The sequence below is a fragment of the Mchenga conophoros genome, linkage group LG18, assembly GCF_057382185.1.
Source record: "Mchenga conophoros isolate Kocher_MC1m ecotype Shallow Benthic linkage group LG18, M_conophoros_male_GT1.1, whole genome shotgun sequence".
Lineage (NCBI taxonomy): Eukaryota > Metazoa > Chordata > Actinopteri > Cichliformes > Cichlidae > Mchenga > Mchenga conophoros.
The window spans coordinates 32,364,318-32,387,816 of NC_140543.1; the positions used below are offsets into that span (position 1 = coordinate 32,364,318).

The window sequence follows — 23,499 nt, forward strand, 5'->3', positions numbered from 1 at the left end:
GTGAATTTGTCTACTGAAGATATTGTTTTTAGTGCATGTCATTCACCTTTAACTAGAAAGGGAACCAGTTTCTCCTAAAAAAGAAAAGAAATAAGGAAGTCACTTATTAGAGACTTTGCAAGCCTAAAAGCTATATGCTTGCAAAGTCAATATTATGCATTTATAACTCGCTAATATGCATAAGAAGTCAAATTAGGATAGCATTACGATAAAAAGAACCCAATTTTAGTAAAAATATTAAAAACTAATAATTTTCATAAATCATGAACAGTTTTGTGACAAAATATGATTTTTTGTTAGGTAAAGATCGGTTTCCAAAGCTTATCTAATATTTATTGGCTATAGTAAGTTTTTTTTAATCATCCTAATGTATTTTTTCTAAATGGAAGAATTTTAGTAGTAATAAAAATAAGTGCTATCTGGAAGTTTAACGGCAATTTAAAAAAAAAAAAAGTCAAGACGCAGAAGAACTGACAGCAGTGACGAAAGCAGCAATAACCCGGAAGGGAAGTGAGCAGTCGCGACATCTGTAGGTGCATAGGGAAAATGAGTGAACAGAGGTGTGTTTGTTCTGCTGTGAACACTTGGCTCGTTTCAGTTAGTTAACAGCGAGAACCAGGAGCGGGGGAGCTGTCCAAGAATCGGAATGTCGTTCTAAACGGGAGCGGTGGCCTCGTTTTTGGGTGAATTCTCTCAGACATGTCGGACGATGCTAAACGGCTAGTCAGCTGCTAAAAAATAGCCAGTGTGTTGGGTTATTTGACAGCTTGTTTCCTAGCTTTGTTTTAGCACAGTCGACGTGTTTATCAGAAGATTAGCTGGCAGTTGTGAGGCAACGCGGATCTAGGTTTTCGTGACTGGCGGCGGGGGACAGCCACGTCAGCTAGCTCCTGTAAGCACTTATGTGCTTTTATTTTGGATTTGAGTAATCATTTTCCGGCTAAAAAACCCGAAAAGGCTCTCCGTGTAGCCATGGCTCCGATGGGTATCCGGTTGTCACCGCTCGGTGTGGCGGTGTTCTGTCTCCTTGGAGTCGGTGTCATCTACCACCTGTATTCCGGGGTCATCTCCAGCCGCCTGGCTGCCTTCAGGTCCCAGACTCCCCTCTCAACACAGTAAGTGGTGAAACGTGATAAAACTTGTCACTGCTCGTAGAGTGTCTGTCTGTGGTTTTATTCTCATGTACATGTCTCTAAAATGCATTTATTTTCTTGTCAGCTGACACAATTCTTTGTTAATAGATGAAGCGCGCGAGTTTATCTGGTGACAGTATGACGCCAAAGAACTGTGCTGATGCGTGTTCGTAATTTCTCTCCCTGACGTTCTTATTCGCACACATTTTTATGGGATCTGCTGTTAGTGAGCCCTACAACTGCAGCATACACTTTATACCAGGGGTGCCCAATCCCAGTCCACGAGGGCCGGTGTCCCTGCAGGTTTTAGATGTGTCCTTGATCCATCACAGCTGATTTAAATGGATAAATGACCTTCTCAACATGTCTTGAAGTTCTCCAGAGGCTTGGTAATGAACTTATCATGTGATTCAGGTGTGTTGACCCAGGGTGAGATCTAAAACCTGCAGGGACACCGGCCCTCGCGGACTGGGATTGGGGACCCCTGCTTTATACTATCTGTACTCGGCGCGGATGTTAGTCCGCTCCTGGTATGCTGCCAGCGGGGCAGTCCAACCAGATTAACCCATCACATGTCTGCACCGTGCACAATACATCATACATGGCATCTGCAGGTGTCAGTGGTTTTATGTACCGTTCCCTCACAAAGAAACTACCTGTAAGGTTTCTTAGAAAGGAACCTATTAACACCTTCTGGCAGATGATCTCAGATTTATTGATGTAATTGTAACTCAAACTCTGATGTTAATCTTCATGGTTGAGCTGAAATCTGGTCAGAATGAAGAAGGTGCACATATGTGACAGGTTAATCTGGTTGGTCTTCCCCGTTGGCAGCATACAGGGAGAGCTCACTAACATCCACTCTGAGAACAGATAGCAGTTGGTACCTCACTGTCACCAGGTAATCTGAAACACAGGCTCATATCACTCTTACATTTACATGTAACACTTGACAGTTTCAGGCAGTAAAATTAAAGTATAAGTGTCTTTATTTTTCAATAAGTTAAGGAAATAACTTGCCACAGTTTCAATGGATTTAGTTCTTCTCAAGGCTGTCACTTCATGCAGCCCCACTATGATGCAGGGCTTTGTGAGGCACATGCAACATGTGGCAGGGCTCTTTGTTCTGAACTTGACTCTGAATGATTTTGCCTGTGCAGTTGGGTTTGTTGTCCTGCAGAATGAATATGCCTTTCTAAACGACTCTGTGTAGTTTAGGGGAAAAAAAATAGAGAGAGAGAACTGGCTTTAGTTAAGAGGGTTGTAATCAGTGTGGGTTTTGTGAATACTGTGATAGCACTGGTATGTTTTGTTTAAAAAATGCCTAGGACTAGCCTTGATGTAGTTCTGTGACACTGTTTGAAACTAAACACTGCCTCAGCCCATTTTAAAATCTCCAAATCTTTGGCTAAATACCCACACCTATAATCACAAGGCTAAGATGAAGCTATGTCATCCCTTTTCTAGTTCTTTATTGACAAGACCAGCCAGCAAATGAAGAATAACATTCAGTACTGTGCAAAAGTCTTGATCCAGCCTTCATTTCTTACTAAAAAAATGTTAAATAGCTGCAGCAATTTATTGAAACATTCAAGCATACAACACAAACGTGTTTGTGTAATTTCAAGAAGTTTGAAAGGCTGAACTCTCTTAGGTAATCTTTCCTATAATTTCTTTAAGTAGTCGAAGGACATTCAAAGTTCTTTGGATGTTGGCTGCGTTTTGTTCCGTTCTCTTGTCAAAATCATCCCACCCTGAGTCAATAATGTTTAAGTCCCAGCTCTAAGGATGCCAATCCATGATTGATGATGTTCATTTGTCCATTTTTCTATCCGGGTACTCTTTTACTACGTTTGCAGAGTCTTTGGGATCTTTTTCATGCTGAAAAATGAAAGAGTTTAAGATACTGCTTATCTTTATTTTTTAGGCCCACTTTTTCTTTTGTCCTCTACTTGTTTAGATTCCTCAACATTATTTTGCTAAGGATGCACTTCGTACCATGCAGAGATAGTCCAAGTTTTCAGCTAAAAGCTGATAAGCATTTTATTATCCGATGCCTTTCAACCTGTTATCTTGGGTATTTTTGTAACTTCAACTAAAGAAATTGGAGTAAACTTTATTATACTGCTGCTAATAAAGTGCTTAAATAGAACTTAAAATTGGCTCTTTGCTAAGTTGTCTTTCATGTGTAGGCAGAACGCTGGCTCATCACTTGAGCTGGATGCCTTTTTTATGTGTGAATGATTTATATGTCAGTGTTAAGTGGTTTAAGAAAGAAATATATTCATCTCACAATGATCAGGTTCAAATACTGGACTGAAAATGACGGAATGTCAGAGGTCATTCAAGCTCCCATTTCAACAACATTGAATTATTAAATAGTTACCAGAAATGTCAACCTGGCTGGTGTGCGTCTGAATTTTTATTAGCGATCACCCAATAGCAACATTAATCATTGTCATTAAGGTAATGGCTACCAGACTGTAGTTGGATAAAAGATCAATAAATATTGCAGGCTGAATGGTTTGCATATTGAGCTGTGGCAGAGTGGACACAATGCTCGCTGTGTGGAGGACCAAAGAGTGAAATCCAGAACGGAGCAGTCAAATCAGACTGTTTGAGGCCTGAAGAGCTGCGACTGAGGCAGAGCAGTGTGAACTTTTTTTCTTCTTTTTTTTTTCAGTTGTTTTTATTTTGGCATAAGCTCACTTTATCCAAAGTTCATTTTTAATATTTTCATAGTGCTGCTCTTTTATAATAATTAAATTATTTGGATGTGTTAGGTATTGTATTGTTTGCTGTACCCTTTGTTTATTAGTAGGTTCTAAAATATAATTTACTGTCATGATCTGTAATGAAATGATTAAAACCTCCAAACGTGATCCTAAATACGTAGCTGAGTAAAACTAACGTGTAACTGGGAAAATTTGATAAAAGTTAACAAGTTTACTTTGTCAAGAAATGACGTACTTGTCATTACTGCTATTACTTCAAGATGAGCTCAAAGCTTTCCCCATAGTATCAAAAGTACTACTAAATATTATTGAGTTTGAAATTCTAGCATCATATAAAACCTGATAAGGCTCATACAGTTTCAGCAGGTTAGCTGTGAGGAAAAGTTCATTGGGAAGCTAACGATTCTTGTTTTGTCCATTTATCCATGCAGGCAGAGAAGAACAGTGGACTTGAGGGACCTGTTGGCTGTCTCAATGGAGGCAGCAGAACTAGGTGGCAAAGAGGTAAGAGTTCAATTTTATTTAAGCCCCATATGACTGAAAATAAAATTTCTTGCCACTGACAAATTTGTGTCAATCTCTGATTGTAGTTAAATATTGATGTTTTTATGTTTCAAAAGAAAAAAACCTTTCTAAACGACTCCTTCACAGATATCAAGCAAACCATCTGCAAAGTGTAGAATAAACTGGATAATGAATGAATTTATAGAGAAAAGTAAGCCACACACAGCCATCATTAGCTGGTGAAAATGTGAGCTTTGTAAATCTCTCTAGGTAAAGCAGGTGCGTGAAGAAAATGTCCTGCAGGAGAAATCAAAGGGCAAAACAAAGGAAGGAGCTAACGATCCACTCACTATGGGCGACCTGCAGTCTCACAGAAAGATGTTTTACCTACTGAAGAACACATTCCCTGAAGTTACGGTGAGCCCAGATTTCTTTACTTCTGCATGCTGCCTTGAAATCTCCTGGGAAAACACAAATTATCTTGCCTTGTATTTGTTGGCAGGTGAGGGCTCTCATTTATAAGCGGCTCCACAAATCTGGGAGCTAAATCACAAACTGGGACTAATCTCCCTCTCTGTGTGTTTGTTTTTAGGTGAACAGTGAAGAACACGACAACATGGAGGATAATTCAATACAATGGAGCCAGAACATTCCAGGTGCAATAAGTGAGAAGTTTAAGGGGAGCAGTGACATTCCAGTCGAGAGCATTACTGTGTGGATCGATCCCCTAGACGCGACACAGGAATACACAGGTGTGCATATCACTGACGCTCAGCCAGCCTCATCTCATACTGATATCATATTTGAAGTTCCACAGGAGAATGGTATATTCAACTAATAGTGTGGCAGCTTGTGTGCTCTCAGTGAGGTTTTTCTTATTTTGTGTATGATGTTTGATGATGTCAAATCTACCATTTTCAAAACAAAAGATAGAATAGACTATAGAGGGTTTGTGTGTGTCTGTTTATTCTATTCAAAATGGGACACGCACTCTAGGGTGGTTGAGCATGGCCGAGCTAAGATCCTGTGGGACTTCCAGATACGGATTGGCTAACCAACCGGACATAGTAGTGGTGGACAAGCAGAGGAAGACGGCTGTAGTGATAGATGTAGCAATACTTAATGACAGCAACATCAGGAAGAAGGAACACGAGACGCTCGAGAAATACTGAGAGAAAGGCTCGAGAAGATGTGGAGGGGGAAGGCAACAGTAGTCCATGGTAATTGGAGCGCTCGGTGCAGTAACCCTGTCTCGAAAACATGTAATTAATTCCCATTTCTTGAATTGAATCTGCAAAAATAATAAATATATTTTCATAGGCATTAAATAGTATTTCTGCACCAAAAAGGTGATTCTGAAAGTGCTGTTAGATGGAAACGTGGTGTATTTTGGCATGGTGTGGACAAGAGAACATAAGACAAATAAATAAGGGATTGCTCAAGTCTTTTGCACAATACTGTATAAAATCATTTGTTGGAAATTGATTAAAAGAAATCCAGTTACACAAGTTCAGTAAAGATCTGTTTGTTTCCTCGACACAAGGCCATTGAACATGCTCAGAATTGCACAACTGAGATGTTTTGGTTTATTCTAAAGCTCATTATTTGTTAAATAAAGAAAAATATATCCTGATAAAATGTCTTTACAGTCAGTATTGTTATATAAAACAGTGTTATATAACAACAATTGACCTCTTTATTAATATAGAGCAGGAGAAACTCCGCTGCATTCTCGGTTTAATATAAATTATTAATTTATATTAAAATGAGATTAAAATTGAATAATAATTTATTTGTAAAATATATCATGTCATTAGCATTCTTTCTCATGATGTACCCGGGTAACAGTTTAAATGGTCGCCTGTTTCGTTGGCAGCCTCCCAGATGGAGGAACACACTGGGTGCTGATGTGTATTTGTGAGACTGACTCTGTGAACGTGTCCTTATGTATGCGCATACTGAGTCTCTGTGGGTGACAGGCTGTGCACATGACCTACTTTAGTTTAAAATTAGTATGCTGGTTGCTGTACGCTTGAAAAGCGTGCAGTGGGCGGTAATTAAAGCAGAAGTGTGTTTAGAGATGATTAGTTGATTTAGGTGACTGACAATGAGTCGCCGACGTCCAACGTTTCCACCGGCCACAGTGACGTGTTCTAAACTGAAGCATGTTGATTTCTTAAGAAGTAGCATGTGAGGCTGCGGAAAGGCTTTCAGTGCCATGCAAATGTAATATGAAAGTGATACTTGTATTGTGCTGGGATCCATAACTGTGTTATTAAGGAACATTTCTGTGGAAAAAGTAAAGCCAGAGAGAGTCATTTTCAAACGCTTGTATATCAAGCTTAAACATTTAAACTGCCACGGGAAACTTTGGGTTTTAACAACAGCATAAATTATTGTTGTGATTCATGCATTTTATTCTAGATTAAGATGTCTTTTTATCCGTTTCTGTCTTATCCTCATTCTGCCTTCTGCCTCTTTGCTCATCTGTCCACAGAGAATCTGGTGAAATATGTGACCACCATGGTGTGTGTGGCTGTAGATGGTAAACCTGTGATTGGAGTTGTACACCAGCCATTTGCTGGCTTCACTGGTAAGGTTAAGTGCTTCAGCCGCTTTCACATTAAACAAGGCTCCACATTTTATTGTTACACATCCAGTCCAATAATATAAGGTCATTGTTGAGCGAAGTCAGCTTCTTGGGTGATTGGCCAAGTCCATCACTTGGTGAGTTTTCAGGGGCGTTTTCTTTTTCTAAGTTATTGGTCTTCCCATTTGGGAAGTCATCTTGGTAAATAAGTAAACTGTAAAGCACAACTGCGTCACAATTGCTGTGTTACGGTGCAGAAGCAGCAAATTCTGGTGCTACACAGTTAATCAAATGTCAAGTGCCGGAAACCATTCGTTCCTCTTCCTTTGGAGCTTGGCCAATAGAGGCTGGCTCTAAAAGTATCACATTCTCTGTAGACTTCCCTGTTACAATGCCCAATTTGGCCATAAAGAATTTTTAATAGGCTGGTATAAAAACCTGTTGTGCTGTCAGTGGATATTTCTCACTTCAGCAGCTGTACAGGGTTGAATATGTTTACAACTTACCTCTGGATTTTCTTAAGGACTACTGTTATTAGGGGCATGGCTGCTTGGACTGACAGTTGAAGGCACAGGCAGCTCTATCTGATGGATGTCTGTGAGGCGTCACCTTCGTTAATAGTTTGGCTATTTTGCTGTGAGGCACCGAACACCCGATACACTTTGTGCATACATTGTACGTTTAAAAAAAAAAAAAAAAAAAAGCTTCTTGTACTGCATTTTGAAGCCTCGTGTCTCAGCTCCTAAAAACAGATCTCCCTCTTTATGTTCTAAACATTCACCAGCTGCTAATGCAATGAGCAGCATACACCATTTTAAAGCCAAAATAATCCAGAAGACTTATTGTGTTTATTTGTATTCAGAGCGCCACTATTACACTGCACACACCTGCATATTGGCATTTGTCAATCACTTGGAAAAGTTGAACATATACAAAAAAACATGTGTAACTTTGGGCCAAATTGCTTTAAATGTATTTGGGGTTTTTTGCAAACATTTATTCATTTATTTTAACTGTAAAAGACTTTTTCTCTCTCTGAAAAAGAGACATTTACAGCTTCTTCCGTCTCTCTGTGTACTTTTCATCATTCCTTCAGCCTGGGCGGTCGTAGGTCATGGATCAAATGTGAATCGCCGCTCATCCTACAACGCCAGCCCTAAGAAAGTGATAGTATCACGTTCTCACTCTGGAAAAGTTAAAAATCGTATTCGGAATGCTTTTGGAAACAGCACAACAATCATAGAAGCAGGTGGAGCAGGTGAGTGGTCCTTTACATTTATTTAATATTTAAAAGTCAAAGGCTTTAATTGCACTTAAATGTCTAGTTTTCAAATCCATTTTCCATTCACACAAAGACTTTGTGTTGCAGTCAGTTAGTTAGTTTCTATAATTTAAGAAAATGCACTGCACAGTGTGTTTTTATTGTTGCTTTTTTTTTCTAATGTTTTTAAATTTTAAAAATTTTCCTTTTTTCCTGCTTTCAAACATTAGTACAAGATGTCATACCTCAGCTATGGCGGATGAGGATGCTAACATGGTTTAATATTTCTGTCTTTCTCAGGATACAAAGTCCTGTCACTGCTGGACACACATTCAAGTGAGACAAGCCTTACAGAGGAGGCAGATGTTTACGTCCACACCACCGTTATTAAGAAGTGGGACATCTGTGCTGGTGCTGCACTACTGACTGAACTGGGTAACGTAGCAAAGATTTTTTTCCAGCCTGTCCTGTTTTCCCACTTCATTAAATTAACAAGAGCATTGTGAGATGGTACGTCTCAGACGAGGCTAAAAAGATCACTACACAATAAGCACGAGTCCTAGTCAAGAAGCTTCTGGTTCCAGTTTCATTTGAAAAGATTTAATACATTATCCTATTTTTATATAACTGTCCATAATATTTTGGACAATCCAAACAGCAAACTGAACCAATCATGCAGCCTCCTTAATGAAAGTAACAGTTATTACCTTAGGCTGCATGTTGGCTTAACTACACCTAAACAGATACTTCAAAAGAAATGAAATACTAAATGCAGCTGTATTGTTGTCCAATGACCATTTCAATCATGTAATCACTGTGATTGTAGGGGGCCAAATGACAACTCTAAAGGGAGAGAACATCGACTACAGAGGAGCTCCAGAAAATGAAGGAGGACTGGTGGCCAGTGTAGGTATAGATCACGAGGCCTTACTGAAAAGACTACGAGGTAACACAGACAATGACAAGCAGTGAAACACACGGAGACAGGGCCATAGGTGGTTTGATTAGGGTGACACAGCAGCCAGCAAGAGTGGGCTGGAAACATAATCAGGCCTGCATGATTTCATCATCATGGGACACCAAACATCTACCATCAAGTTGCACTGGAGTCACAATTACCAGCATGGACAAAAGAGCAGGACTGTGGAGCCAAATTGGCTATGACTGGAAACTGCAACAGCTGGCACAATGGCTCTGAATACTCACTCCTCTGAAAGCATACTTTCTTGCAGCGTGGAGAACCGACATGTCTTCCTTTTGTCAGGAACTTGCATACAAGGACATACAGTGGAAAACAACCCCCCACCCCCCAAACTGAGGAGCACAACACTGAACACTGCAACAAAACCCACAGAGGGACATCTCTGGTGTTCATCGTCTTTATCACAACAATCAGAAGAGAAAACAAGAATAAGAAAAGAACATGTTACAGGCAAGCACACTAGAATACTCATCAAGATTGAGTAATCCCCCTCATTATTATTAGTAGTAGTAGTAGTAGTAGTAGTACTAATAGTACCATAGTAGTATTATTTGAGACTGGGCAAATACACTCCATATGTCTTCATATCATAAACTTCCACTGTAATATGGGGTTAACTACCCTATGTTATATGAACACATCACAGTTCACTTGGTGTAATAGTTTACTTTGCTGTTCTTGATCACACTTGAGCTGCAGGTCTATCAAACTGTAGTCCAGGGTCTCTTGTAATATATACACCCATCCATCCATCCTCTTCCGCTTATCCTTGTCAGGGTCGTGGGAGGGCTGCAGCCTATCTCAGCTACACTGTAAAATATATTCAGTCACGAGTCAGTCAGCACATGTATTTCACAAGATGTAGTCCAAAATGTCTGCTTCTACTCCTATAAAAATCAAAAGGCTATTTGCGGTCTGATCCTGGGACAAATACAAATTGATGATGTAGCATGCTCCTGACCTGATAGACCACCTTTGGGCTTGGACACTGAAAGCTGCTTTTTAGTCTGCGAGTTGTGACTCACGGCCTGTTTCTATTCATCCTGAGAGCTGCATGAAGGTTTGGTCGTTTCGACACAGGTTGTGATGTTTGCTCTCTGTGAAGTCCAAATATGAACTCCCAGAGAGTATGGGAGTCTGATATGACTGCAAGATTGAACAACCATACCAGATTTAAATTGGATTATTATTTTTAAATGTGTACAGTAAAGGGACTTTTTCCCACACCACATGATGTCCTTCCTTTCTCTTTCAGTGATGGGAGCTTTAATCAGCTAAAATAATGCAAAAGTTCCTATATTTCTGCATTCCTCTTCAGATTCCTGCAAATACATGAGTCAGACTTAGCGTGACGTCAGTCAGCACCTTCTCAGCTACTTCACACAGCGTCGCCTCCACCGTTTTACATACATGAGCAGAACATCAAAGCTAAAGACTACAGATTATACAGCAAGGGGATCTCACCTCTGCCGAGAGCAGTGTATAAGTCCCACCACATAAGCTCAGTCAAAATCATTGACATCAATTTAAAAGCAGAACGTCACAAGAAAATCAATCGTGTGTTTCAGTGGTGTCATGTTGCCATCAGCTAAATGTAAGTTTTCTAAAAAACCTTTCATAGAGAAATGTATTTCACAGATGTATGTAAAACAACCTGAGATGGACTGATGTATATTGTCTCCAGTTTGAAAACAATTTCTGCTACTGTGCAGTCTACACACTTGGAAAATTAATTGACGGGAAAAACTGCCAGATTTGGTGGATGCTAAACTGTACACTGACTCCATGTGCATGGTTTTGAATTTTGATTAGCCTTTTAATTCTCTTAGTACTTCATCATACTGAAAATGTTGAACCTCTTCCTGCTTACTGCTCTGAAATCTTTCTGTACCGTCTGTCTGATATTTCTATAACCCCTGAAGCTGGACTGTTTCACTGTGAAATAATGCTACATTGTGAAAAATCCCAGCGAAATACGAAGTCAAGGATGTGTCTTGAGCTTGTGAGTGACCTGTTCCTTTAGTTTGACTTGGGACCTTTTTGGTTGTTCCAAAAGTTCAATGGTGGGATTGGTCTGTTACAGACTGATGGTACTGCAGCTGTTTGAAGGCTGTTAGATGTTGGGTTTGCTAAGTGTAAAATATACAGTGTGACAAATTTCCATTGTACCTGATTTGAGTGTGTTTGATCTGCACTAAACTAGACTGTCAATGAATGTTTCTATGCTAACATCGGTTGATATACCAAGCGTCATTCTCTGTAGGCAGTTTAAGAGGGATTAGAGACTTTTCAAGTACTTGGGTAATGTTTCTTTGTGTTTGTGTTTTTGTGAGTGCTGTACATTGCCTTACTTTGTGCTTTTGTGTGAGAACTGTTTTCTAAGCTGGTGGCTCCATAAGGAGCTGCAAGAAATCTAAAGTCATTTTAACACAAGAACACATGTGTGCTACATATAAGAACGTACAACTGTGGAAAATATCCTGAGCTGATTTTCTGAGGTGAAGATTTTTTCTGCATAAAGTCTGCAGTAGATTTTTTATTTTATTTTTATTTTTTAAATTTACTCAAGCGTTAAATCTTTTTCCCTTCCCAAATGGTTAGAAAATGGAAAGTAAATTCCCAGATATCTTGGCCTTGACTGAATGTGAACCAGTTGTGATGATATGTTGTTTGTTTGGAACCAGAAAACCCTGGAGCTTCATGTGTGAAAATGTCTTCAAGTGATGCTATATCCATTAGTTTGTTGGTTCTACAAGAAAAGTTTTGAATTAAATAAGAAAAATATGAGAAAATATTATTAAGATAGAAGTCAGTTACAGACCTTTGTTGCCTTCTCCTCACACACTTGTAGGCAGCAGGTTTTCATTAGGAAAATCAATCTACAGTGAATCTGTAGGATACAATTATTAGACATTAAACAGGGCTACCATGCTCATAGACACCTGTAACTTTTGCTTAAATGGTGTATTCAGTTCCTTAAGCCTTGAGCACAGTGGGTGCTTTAGTAGTCGCAATGTCCTGCTCCTGTCGGACACTTTTAGAAACGATAATCAGTTGACCAAATGTTACCAAATCGTGTAACTTTTGGAAATTTACCAGAGTCCTTCCATTCTGATGTGACGTATTCAGCTGCAATGCTTCAGATGAAATGCATGTAAACCCGTGTTCACACTTCCGACCAGGGGTGGGAATTTGAATACAATATAGACAGAGCCTACTCATCTTGAATTTGTTTTGTTTTATTCTGTGTGGTTATCTGGCTGTCCCTGCCTTTCTAACAAGAGTAGGCTCAATTTGCATTTGGTTCGGACAGGGGATTCACATTTTATTCAAAATAAAACTAATAACAAATGACTTATTATTGGAGTGGGGTAGCAATGAGTTGATAGTCACTTCAGTTTACTGGTTTTAAATACTGTGTCTTCTATAGGACTCTGACACCTGTTTAAATCGTTCTGGTTCCAGCCATACAGAGGTCAAATCAGTTGTGTGGTTAACCTGACCACTCACTCTGCCTCTAACCAGCACATAAGGGCAATAATAATAAACTGTTTCTTTGAATTTGGAAGCTGGGTGGCATATTTATTCCAGTGTCGTCTGGGGCTTTTTACATGAAAGGGTAGTGGACAACTAAATCAGAAGCAATTAATGAAAGTTGGTGTGCTATTTAAAGGCTATGGAGTGAGGGTTACTGTCAGGTGGTTTGCTCTGTGAGTGATTAATCATTCTTTTGCTGTGAATTCTCAATAAAGCATATGTGTGCATGAAGGAATGGGCTGCGTAGTCTTTGATATTACTGTAGCAGACACATGGTAGCACTGAAACGGTTCAAGCATGATATAAAAATAGCACTTTTGTAGAGTCTTAATAACATAAGAAATTCAGATAGAAGACAAAGTGTTTGAATACATCGGTGGTTTCAGGCGTGGTGGTTCCATGGTGTAATGGTTAGCACTCTGGACTCTGAATCCAGCGATCCGAGTTCAAATCTCGGTGGAACCTGGTTATTTTTAAGCTGCATGTCAAGTTAACTCGGACGGATTTGTAATAAATACAGTTGTGGAAATAAAATATAAAATATTCCAGCGAGGAAAGTGTGACAATATTTTTTTATGAGGACCAACTTTTGGCCTGCGCAATGCGTCCATATCACACATGTCCGACGCCTTGATATATTTATTTTCACCTTGTAGACCTCGAAATGCTACCAAATGTCAATATAAATTAATCAAGGCACATGTATTTGTGTGATTATTAATTTGACTTATTTCCCAATTCTGACTATTTCGACCTATGGTCTACGCCAGCTACAATAGTTTCGAGTGAGACTTTTAATTTGAAAAGACCGGAGCACACGTCTGCTGGCTAAGGCGGAAGTGGAACAACGAATGGACGTGTCCAGTGTGACCGTGTAGATAACTTTAAACAAAACATTTGCTTTTTGTACCACGAATATATACTCTTACCATCTTATCTCGCATCCATGATGTTCAACAGACAGACGAGTCTCTGGATGGGTGATGTATGTTTGAAATCCATGTTTCTGTGTGTGATCTTAGCTTAGCTATGTGTGGCGACTGCTAGCTAGGTTGAGTTAGGGTAACCTACTACTTGTAAAATGTTGGACTAAACTGTCTTCCAGTGTACACAGTTTGAAAAGATTTGGTGTAACATAATTCAATAATACCACATATTAACGATTAACGACGATAAGTCATCAAACAACTCTAATGTTATTGTCTGTGGCCAGGCTCCTCCTCGTATTGTGGCGAGCTTTAGCAAGTGATGCGAGCTAATCATTAAAGTTTAAATATAACGCCAACAAAGATTAACAGATTAAGCCGTAAAAAGTGCCACACACAAAATTATTCTCTAAACTCAAAGTTGGTATAGGGTTAAGCGAAAGGACAATTTTTTTTTTTTTTAGTTTGAAAAAAAAAAACCAAACAAAAAAACAACCTCGGTCTGGAGGCGCGCTGTGCCTGTGCTAAAGACACACAGATGATCGATCAAATTCAAATTTTATTTGTCTCTCTCTCTCTCACACACACACACACACACACACACACACACACACACACACACACAACCATACACAGTATGACATGGGGGTGAAATGCTTGTAGCTGTGCAATGCCCGACCATTAAATGACAGAAAAAGGTTTTACAGTATTTACAATTTACAGGTTACTACAAAAATTTACAAATTAACTTGGAAATTTACAGTAAAAAAAAGTGCAAATAGCAGAAAGAGATTATCAAGATTATAAATTATAGGAAGTTTAATCAGTTTTATTGGTTGTGCGTTGTGACTTTTGCTGTGGGTTCGGGCGACATCAAAATCCCAAATGTGTCGCTTTTTGTCAGTCATGTTAGTTGTGCATTTTCTCATGTGATTTCGAAACCGCTTAATTACATAGGAATGCTAAAATGAGGTTTAATTTGTGTGCGTTTGGTTATTTTTACTAAATATTCTGTAGTAGCTTCTGTAGTAGAAACAAGTATCAGTTAGGCTACGTTCACACTGCAGGTCTTGATGCTCAATTCCGATTTTTTGATCAAATCTGATTTTTTTGTCTGCTTGTTCACACTACAAATAAAATGTGACAGCAAACGCGCTCTAGTGTTAACCCTCAAAGCGGCCCGCGTGCGCAAAAGAAGACGTCACACACAACGCGCTCTGTTTAGACCCAGAGCAAACAGTATTGTTTGACTGATGGCCCTTAATGTAAAGACTTGTTTCCGGCTTTACGTTTCCCAATTTTGCTTTAAGTTATAAAGTTATTTTGTTATTTACATTTGGCCTAATAATGATCCTTATCGCTGTTTTAGAGGAGCGGTGCTTCAAAGGATAGTTGCAGATTTCTATCAGAATCTGCAGATTATACAAATAAAATGTTCACGTTGTCTTCCCAACAGTTTCACTGACCTCTACACTGGATGGGCAGGAAGCGTTCACATGTCTTCTCTGGCACTGATAATTGGCGTCTGTCTTGTGTCAGTGACGTAAAAGATGGATTTAATGCGACATGACCGTTCAAACAGCAGTCGCTTTCTAAAACATCAGATATGTATCGGATTCAGCACCACATACGAGAGTGACCCAGATCGGATTTGAAAATATCGGATTTGTGCCGTTCACACTGTCATACCATGATCGGATATGGGTCGCATAGGGTCAAAAAAGTCGCATTTGATGCGCTTTCGCCTAAAGTGTGAACGTAGCCTTAGAACAAAGAGCCATGCTTTGTTGCATTGTACTGTATTACTGCGTAATAACATACAGTAAATCATAAACATGCATTGTATTATATTGCACAGAACCTAATGTGGTGCATATGATGTTTCTTTGTATTTGTGTGTAGCTCGACCCATATATGGATGAGAACTTCATCAAACAGGCCTTTAGTGCTATGGGAGAGTCTCCATTTGGGGTCAAGATCATCACTCACAGGATAACAGGGTAGGATATATGCATCAGCCTAAATGTATATGTATTAACTCCGCTAGACCACTGAAGTTCTGCTGTGGTATCTGCACCAAGATGTTACCAACAGATCCTTTAAATGATGGAGGCCACACCTCACAACTTGCAGAACTTAGACTTGTTTGTCCAGCACATCCCACAGATGCTTGATTGGATTGACATCTGGGGAATTTGGGAGCCAAGTGAACACCTCAAATTCATTGCTGTGTTCCTGTTATCAGGGCGCATTATCCTCCTGAAATAGCCACACAGCCATCAGGAAAAAGAGTTACCATGAAAGGTTGCACACGGTCTGCAGCACTCATTAGATAGGCGGCAAGTGTCAAAGAGACATTCACATGGATGGCAGGACCCAAAGTTTCCCCGAAGAATATCGCACAAAGCATTACTCCACTCTCTCAATTTCTAAGCGTTGCCCATTTCTCCTGCTTGTAACACATCAACTTTGAGGACAAAATGTTCAGTGGCTCCCTAATATATCACCCACCAACAGGTGCCATGATGAAAAGATAATGAGTGCTATTCACTTCATATGTTAGTGGTCATAATGTTATGCCTGATCTGTCTGCGTTTTTCCCGCCTCTTTCTCGTTCAACACTAAAAGTAGCTACCGGTTCTGTTCTCTTGTGCAGCGGTTCAGCAGGATACTGTTTTGTGGAGCTGGCAGATGAAGCGAGTGTGGAGCGGTGTGTCCAGAGACTCAACGGGAAACTGGTTCCTGGATCAAACCCGGTCAGTTCTGTAGTGCAGTTGATATTTACTCACATATATTATTCATCATTATTATTTCATCATAAATACAAAAATATTGTTGACATGTAATACCGCCTTCCTTTTTCAGTAGAATTATCAAACAGTACTTAACTGTTGATCTGTGGATAGTGGAGCTCAACTAGTCTTGGTCCTGCTTTGTTAGGACAGAAACACAGTGTTAGGTGCTTAGGAGTCAGTTTAACATCCTGTTGTTATTGTCTCTGTGAACACACCAGATTTTTGTTGCTCTTAGTGCTGTCACTGTGAGGATTTCCCTGTCAGTTTAAACCAGTTTTATCAAGAAGCAAAACTAGTTAAACATCATGTTAAGTGCAGCTGTCTCATACTAACTGCAGAGACGGCTGGTCCAGTTAAGTCTGGTGATGCAAGACAAAAAAAGGCATCCCATCTTTCAAATTTCAGTTCCAAGTGGTTTGGGAAGTTGTGAGCTTTAGCTGCTTGCTCCTTGGTTTGAAATGCTTTTGGCCCCGTGGGCTGGCCAAGCTACTGGGCTCCCCTGTTCACTGGGCTGTATCTGCTGCTGAAGGTGGCTAAGAGGCTTGTACATGAATGTACTTTGTTTGAAGCTGGTGAATAGAGTCTCTGGTAGGAACTAACTGAGGAATGGGCTAAAGGCTGGTCTGGGTGGTGGAGGTATGTAAACCCAAATAACAACCATAGTAACTCCACTTTTTATTTCCAGCAATATCAGTGCTATACTACATGTCTTTGGTGTGTCTGCCTAGCTTAGTGTGTGTTCTTTCTCTTCCTTTGTGCAGCCCCGGAAGTTTAAGCTAAACTATGCCACCTATGGGAAACGGCCAGAAGCAGGGTAAGGCTTTACTTCCGTTCAGTCTTTGTTTGCTACATAACGCCAAACTTTTGGAGGCAGTTTTCTGTAGAATTTAGTTCCTCCAGCTAACTTGCCTAGCTGGAGGAAGAGACGGCACAGAAAAGAGGAACGAAAACAACGGACGGCAATCGGGGCAAAAAATAAATGAGAACAGAGAGAAGATAGAAGTTAATGACATGCAGCAGTGGCATACAGGTCCATACATTTTTGGACAATAACAGTTTTCTATTGATTTATTTTGTTTTACCCTCAGCCATAAAAGGCTGCTGGGGTGTTGCCATCACCTTGCCAGGTGGGTGGGCGGGCAACATGGGCCACCCACCCTGAGAACGAAGCACCGTAGGAGTTTCAAATTAAGCCCTCTGACCTTGACCTTGAGGTCAAAAAATCTGGTGAATGCAATAACTCAAGAAGGAAGTCATCTAGGATTTTAAAATTGATACTATAGGTATATAGTAAAATGGTTGTAATTCATAAGCGATTAACACTACACTTCACTTGAACACCTCGAATTAAAGCTGAAAGCCTCCACGTCAATCACATTTTGATTGCTTAATTTAAAATCCACTGTGGTGATGTGTAGAAGCAACGTGACCAAAGAAATGTTGTCCATAAACTTCTGGCCCTCATTGTATAAACAGTGAAAGCTGAGGGTGACATGCATCATGGGAGGGGGTCCAGATTGTATTATAGGTAGGAAATGGGCAATTACAATTTTATGATCTAAAACTGAACAAAGTTGTTCCGTAAATTATCCAGCTTCCAATACACTTCCTGTTTAAATACGAAGGATAACTTGCATAACAGTCCTTATTAAGTGGGATGTGGGCTAAAGCAGTCAACATATCAGTATATCAGTCTATCATACTGAGTAAGAATATTTGATCTTGCTTCTCTCAGGCCAGAGTTCTCAGTTTTCGTGGGCGACTTGGCTTCTGAGATAGATGACTTCCAGCTGCATCAAGTTTTTAAGAAGTACCCTTCATGCAAAGGAGCCAAAGTAGTCACCGACCAGTATGGATACTCAAGGTACGTCAGCTCATTGAGGTGCACGTGACAGCAGCAGCAGTATTATTCTGTTTGACTGTGAATTTTGTATTTCTTCCTATAGTATGATGTATTGCCTTCTTGTATGAATGTTGTAAGAGTATACTGTAATTTTTTTTTTCTGTTTTCTGTGCTATAATAATGATTTGGATAGCAGTGCTATGGACGTTGACCATCAGTGCATCTTCATCTATTTTCGGAAAAAAAAAGGCTGAAGAAATGTTTTCTTGCCGTCTTAATGCTAAAACTATTGTTTTCCCCATATAGGCTAAGCAAGAGCAACTCACAATTCAAGTGATGCTACCTCATGTTAAAAGTAAAACAACAAGTTTCAGTTCTACCATAATAATACCCATTATATTCTGTTTCTCATTATAAGTGGCTATTAAATGCCAAGTATGGAGTGTGCGTTGGCGGTGCAAAGGAGGCGTAACTGTTCTCTGACTTGCAGAGGCTATGGCTTTGTCAAGTTTGGAGAGGAGAGCGAGCAGAAGAAGGCGATCGAGGAGTGCCAGGGTACAATGCTGGGAGGAAAGCCACTCAGGCTCAGTATTGCTGTTGCAAAGAGGTAAGACCCAGACAAGGATAAGAGAGAATAGAATAGAGAAAGTGCCAAAGAAAATAGGACAGAGGAATTTGGATTCACCTGAACTCAGTTTTATTTACTTGGCGCCAAACCACAACAAAACTCACCACAAGTGATTGTATATTGGTAGGCAAAGATTCTACAATAATGGAGAGGAACACCCCAACATTCATGTGATGGCCTATGAGCAAGCACTTGATGATGGAAAGGAAAAAAAACCTTTTTAACAGGAAGGAGAACTCTGGCAGAACCAAGCTCAGGGAGGGCCATCTACTACAGTCGGTTAGACTGGGAGGACAGAGAAAAGCAGTGGGAGGTGGGATAAAAAACACTCTGAATAAGAGAGTCAGAGTTTAATAATGACCAATTGTTAAATGCAGAGTGCTTTATAACCATAGAGAGGGAAAAGAGGTGAGTGACCAGAGCCTAGGATGATTGTAGCACAGGGTCAGTGCTGGTGAAGGCTTCACTGAGGGCTAGCAGGACAAGAGAAAGAGAAACCTGGGGTTTTTATTATTATCAGGTCTTATTTGATAGTCTTTTAGTAACCAAAAGACTGAACTAAAATTCACACTTTAAAATTCAATCTGCCTCAAAGTCAGCCTGACTGGAAAAATACAGTCATGTAAAATGAAAGTAGACCCTCTTTCAATTTCAAGATTTAGGACATAATAACATAATAGCAAGTCTTAAAATGAGTAAATGCAACCTGAGATGACCAACAATATATTATACTCTCATAATTTACAAAGAACTATGATAATAATCAAATAGATGTAGTTAAGTGTGACCACCTCTGTAAAAGCAGATGTTTTGGCAGTTTGCTGGTCTGGAGAGTTCATGTGTGTTTTAACACAAAGCTAAGAAGGTCTTAGGGAAGCAGTTATTGTTGCGCATCAGTCTGGGAAAGGTTAGAAGGCCACTTCAAAACATTCTGAAGTCAGTCATTCTCCAGTGACAAAGATTATTCACAAGTTTAAAATATTCAAGACATCTTCCCAGGAGGGGACCAGTCAAAGTCCAGACCTGCATTTTGGTAAATGGCCTGTATTTGTATAGCGCTTTTCTAGTCCCTAAGGACCCCAAAGCGCTTCACACTACATTCAGTCATTCACCCATTCACACACACATTCACACACTGGCGATGGCAGCTACATTGTAGCCACAGCTGCCCTGGGACGTACTGACAGAGGCGAGGCTGCCGGACACTGGCGCCACCGGGCCCTCTGACCACCACCAGTATTTTGGCTCTGTTTTTGCTAACTGACATGATGCAGTATGCCATGTGTTACTGGTTTGATGTAGTGTTTACCTAAACGTTAACACCTGCTAAGGACCCGGTTAGGTTTATTATATAGATATCCAAAAGCTTACTTAGGTGTACTTTCTACCATTACCATATGACTGATTTATATTTGATTTGTCTGTAACAAAAGTATAGTCCAGTTTACTGTTTCAGCATATGTCTACACCTTTAAATCCATCCAGGCTCCTCTGAGACATGTTCATTCATGAAGATCTTTCATCAGATAACCTTCAAACAAACCAAAAATTGTTCTTTTTGTTGTTTTACAGCCAGAAGATGAGCAGCTACCACGGGGGCCAGGGCCAGAATTACCAGAGCAACTACAACCAGACTCAGTCTGGTTACTATGGCAGCCATAGTGGTGGAAGCCAGGGTTACTATTCTCAGTGGGGGGGCTACGACCAGTATGGTGGCTACAACAGTACCGGCTACAACAGCGGCTATGGCAGCGGCTACAACAGTGGCTACAACTACGGTTACGGAGCCTATGGATACCCACCACCAGGTCACATGATGCCACCACCTCCCATGGGGATGCCACCAATGTCCACAGACATGTCAGGAGCCGTAGAGGTAAGGGGAACACTTTCACACCAGTGCTTAAAGGAACCCTGACATTTCAGGAAGTTAGCAAAGCTTAGCAAAATGACTTTTAGCGTGAGAAACTGCTAACCTTTGCTAAAGAACAATCAGCTTCCTTCCAAAAGTTTAAGATTCTCATTTACATCATTTATCATGTTATATAGAATGCTCACAAGTAATTCATCCAAACACCAGCTCTCTTTACCCAGAATGGGCCAATTGAACAAAGCAGCTTCAGTGTAGACAGGACAAGTGACACTGCTGAGTTAACTGACTGCAAACTGTTGTCACTGCCAAGTGAAAATGTTCACTGAAACATGTTCACTGTATACACCCAGTACACATAGTACAGCTGACACATTGTCCGTGTTTATATTGTGTTAATTAGTGCCATGTATTATCACATCCAGGCAGTTTTCAGATTTATTTCCATGTTTGAGAAAGTAGTTCTAATCCCTGATGTCATTCTGCAGCAGAGCCATGTGGAGGCTGAAGACATAGATGAGGATAATGCAGAAGGTAAGGCTGAGTCACATAACATTAGGGGAAAAAATCTATCCAGAGAAATGTCGGAGACACTCACAGAGTGGGGATTTGCATTGTGGTTTCTTTTTTCTAGAGCCCATTCCCGAGTGTGACGTCGACCTGTGGAACAAAGATTTCATGCAGCGCAGTGAGGAGCTCTACGATGCCATGATGAATTGTCACTGGGAGGCTCTGGACTCTGTTGACTCCCCCATCCCCTCATTCTCTTGATAATGTCCCCCACCCCCCCCTGAAATTTTTCATTTTTAAAAAACGTTTTTGGTTTTTTATCCCCAAAATCTTAACAACACGCTGACACCTTCTAGTGGCCAGCTTTCATTTCCTGTGTCAGTTCTCACTAAGACTGATAATACAAACACGTTCCTCTTTAAACACCTAAAATATTCACAGACTTGGCTGTAACAGTTAGCATGTTAGCAACAAACAGCAGGTCAGTCATTATTCAGTGCTCTGTAGTTTATACCATCTGAGGTGCTGCAGCTGACCAGCGCTCAGAAGCTGTAGTACTGCAGACTTGAGTGTCATCCACCACCACTGAATTATGCCACTGAGGAACCAACTGTAGTTATTTGGTGATGGAATGACCAGCAGATGCACATTCAGCAACGTTGAGATTGACATCTGCAAACAAAAATGAAAACCATGCCTTTATTGTCTTTTGTCATGTACTTCCTGTGAGTCCAGGATGATCATTAGAATTGCTTTGTACATACACAGCATCGATCCTTCTCATCTTTTTTTTTTTTTTTTTTTAAATGAAGGAATTCCTGTCTTTTAGAAAAATTTCTGATAGATTATTGAACTCATTTAGGAAGAGTTGAAAACTGAGTTTACACCCTACAGAAAAACACATCAATTGGAAACGTTATCTGTTTTTCAAACAAGAAGCTCACAATCTTTCTATGTGCTAGATGAACGAGACAAACTCCCAACATGTTCGAGTGCTGTGAAAACTGTGTGAGGACTTTAACGGCTGATTTGATGTCAGACTTCGAGGCAGCCATCAACTGCTCTTTGATGGCTGAAGTTTTGTATATATTTTCTTTCTGGAGATGTTTTATCAATAAAATGAATTAAGGTGGAAAAATGTCTCTTGAGTTTGTCTTTACAGCCAATACTGTATTAAAATATACAGCAATAATAAAAATGCTGTTATAAGTTAAGAAAACATTCAGTTGTCTTCTTAAACTATTTATTATATACAGAAGATGGGCGAAGAAACATCGATATTACTCACTTTAAGTCATAATGTTACCAATATGGCTACAGTAGTGTTGGTAACCGTATTTGGACTAGAGGGTGGTGTGATAAGTCATCAATAAATAGTAGTTTGCTGGGTTGCTACATCCATGAACTGTATAGGTGCATTTTGTTCTTGAAAAGCATAATATAAATAAATCTTACATATGTCAGGACACCTGTGAGTCACACAAGGTGGGCCAGTTAGAAAAAAGTAGAAAAGAAATGTACCCTCTGTACAAGGAAACTTAACTAGAGGAATATAAGAGTTGGCTCCCGAGGTTGCCATTTGTTTTGGATCCACAGTTGGAGGCCTCAATCGCCTTAATCTCTCTCTTCTGTCTTGTTTTTTGACCCAGTATTAACCATTTTTGAAGGGCTAATTGCGAAATTATCAGCGAGCAAGTGTAAGAATTTTACACACCTCTAACAATGAATAGGGGTGAATCCTAAGCCTTAGTATAATTTTAAACAGATACATATACATAAACCTACAAAGAGCAGTAAACACCAGAGCAGGTGATTACAGCCTGTACACAAAGAAAATCTACTGGCACTCTGAATAAAAATTGTGATTTCTTTATCCACCCTGCACCCCTATGCAGAGTGGAGCAGTTTATTTGGGCTGGCCTGTTAGAGCAGAGTGAAGCAGAAACCGGTTACACCCTAAGGGCCAAGGCCTGATCACCAGATTCTTTCCCCGGAGCTCTCTCCCAAGGCCTACGGAGCCCCGTAACCCTATTCCAGACGATGCTTTGTGCCATCGTTTTTTGTTCACCTGCCTGATTCCTTTGGCTTTGGTTATACTGAGCTTTGACTTTAAATTGCCTCACGTAAGCTTGTTTTGACCTCCAACAGTCTGAATGTTGTATTTAAGCCTTCACACCAAGTCAAG

General features: G+C 40.0%; 2 protein-coding genes and 1 non-coding gene across 4 annotated transcripts; all 3 read left to right on the top strand.

Annotated features, from left to right (window-relative positions):
• Window positions 1-490: 490 nt before the first annotated feature.
• On the top strand, window positions 491-12,977 carry bpnt2 (3'(2'), 5'-bisphosphate nucleotidase 2). Its single transcript, XM_085254696.1, has 8 exons — window positions 491-1,115; window positions 4,300-4,372; window positions 4,643-4,789; window positions 4,965-5,124; window positions 6,870-6,965; window positions 8,059-8,220; window positions 8,524-8,658; window positions 9,050-12,977. Exons 1-8 carry the CDS (start codon window positions 973-975, stop codon window positions 9,193-9,195), a joined length of 1,062 nt encoding a protein of 353 aa, XP_085110822.1. The 5' UTR covers window positions 491-972; the 3' UTR covers window positions 9,196-12,977.
• Window positions 12,978-13,135: 158 nt separating this feature from the next.
• trnaq-cug (transfer RNA glutamine (anticodon CUG)) lies at window positions 13,136-13,207 on the top strand. Its single transcript has one exon. It is a non-coding gene; the product is annotated as a tRNA-Gln (tRNA).
• Window positions 13,208-13,566: 359 nt separating this feature from the next.
• Window positions 13,567-22,452, top strand: trnau1apb (tRNA selenocysteine 1 associated protein 1b). 2 transcript variants are annotated; one of them, XM_085254567.1, is made up of 9 exons: window positions 13,567-13,727; window positions 15,571-15,668; window positions 16,325-16,424; window positions 17,225-17,277; window positions 18,199-18,327; window positions 18,797-18,913; window positions 20,507-20,810; window positions 21,293-21,338; window positions 21,439-22,452. In XM_085254567.1, the coding sequence occupies exons 1-9, from the start codon at window positions 13,689-13,691 to the stop codon at window positions 21,573-21,575; spliced, it is 1,023 nt and encodes a 340-aa protein (XP_085110693.1). In that variant the 5' UTR covers window positions 13,567-13,688; the 3' UTR covers window positions 21,576-22,452. The 2 variants fall into 2 exon arrangements, with proteins under 2 accessions (XP_085110693.1, XP_085110694.1); XM_085254568.1 differs by having other exon boundaries at window positions 21,296-21,338.
• Window positions 22,453-23,499: the final 1,047 nt, after the last annotated feature.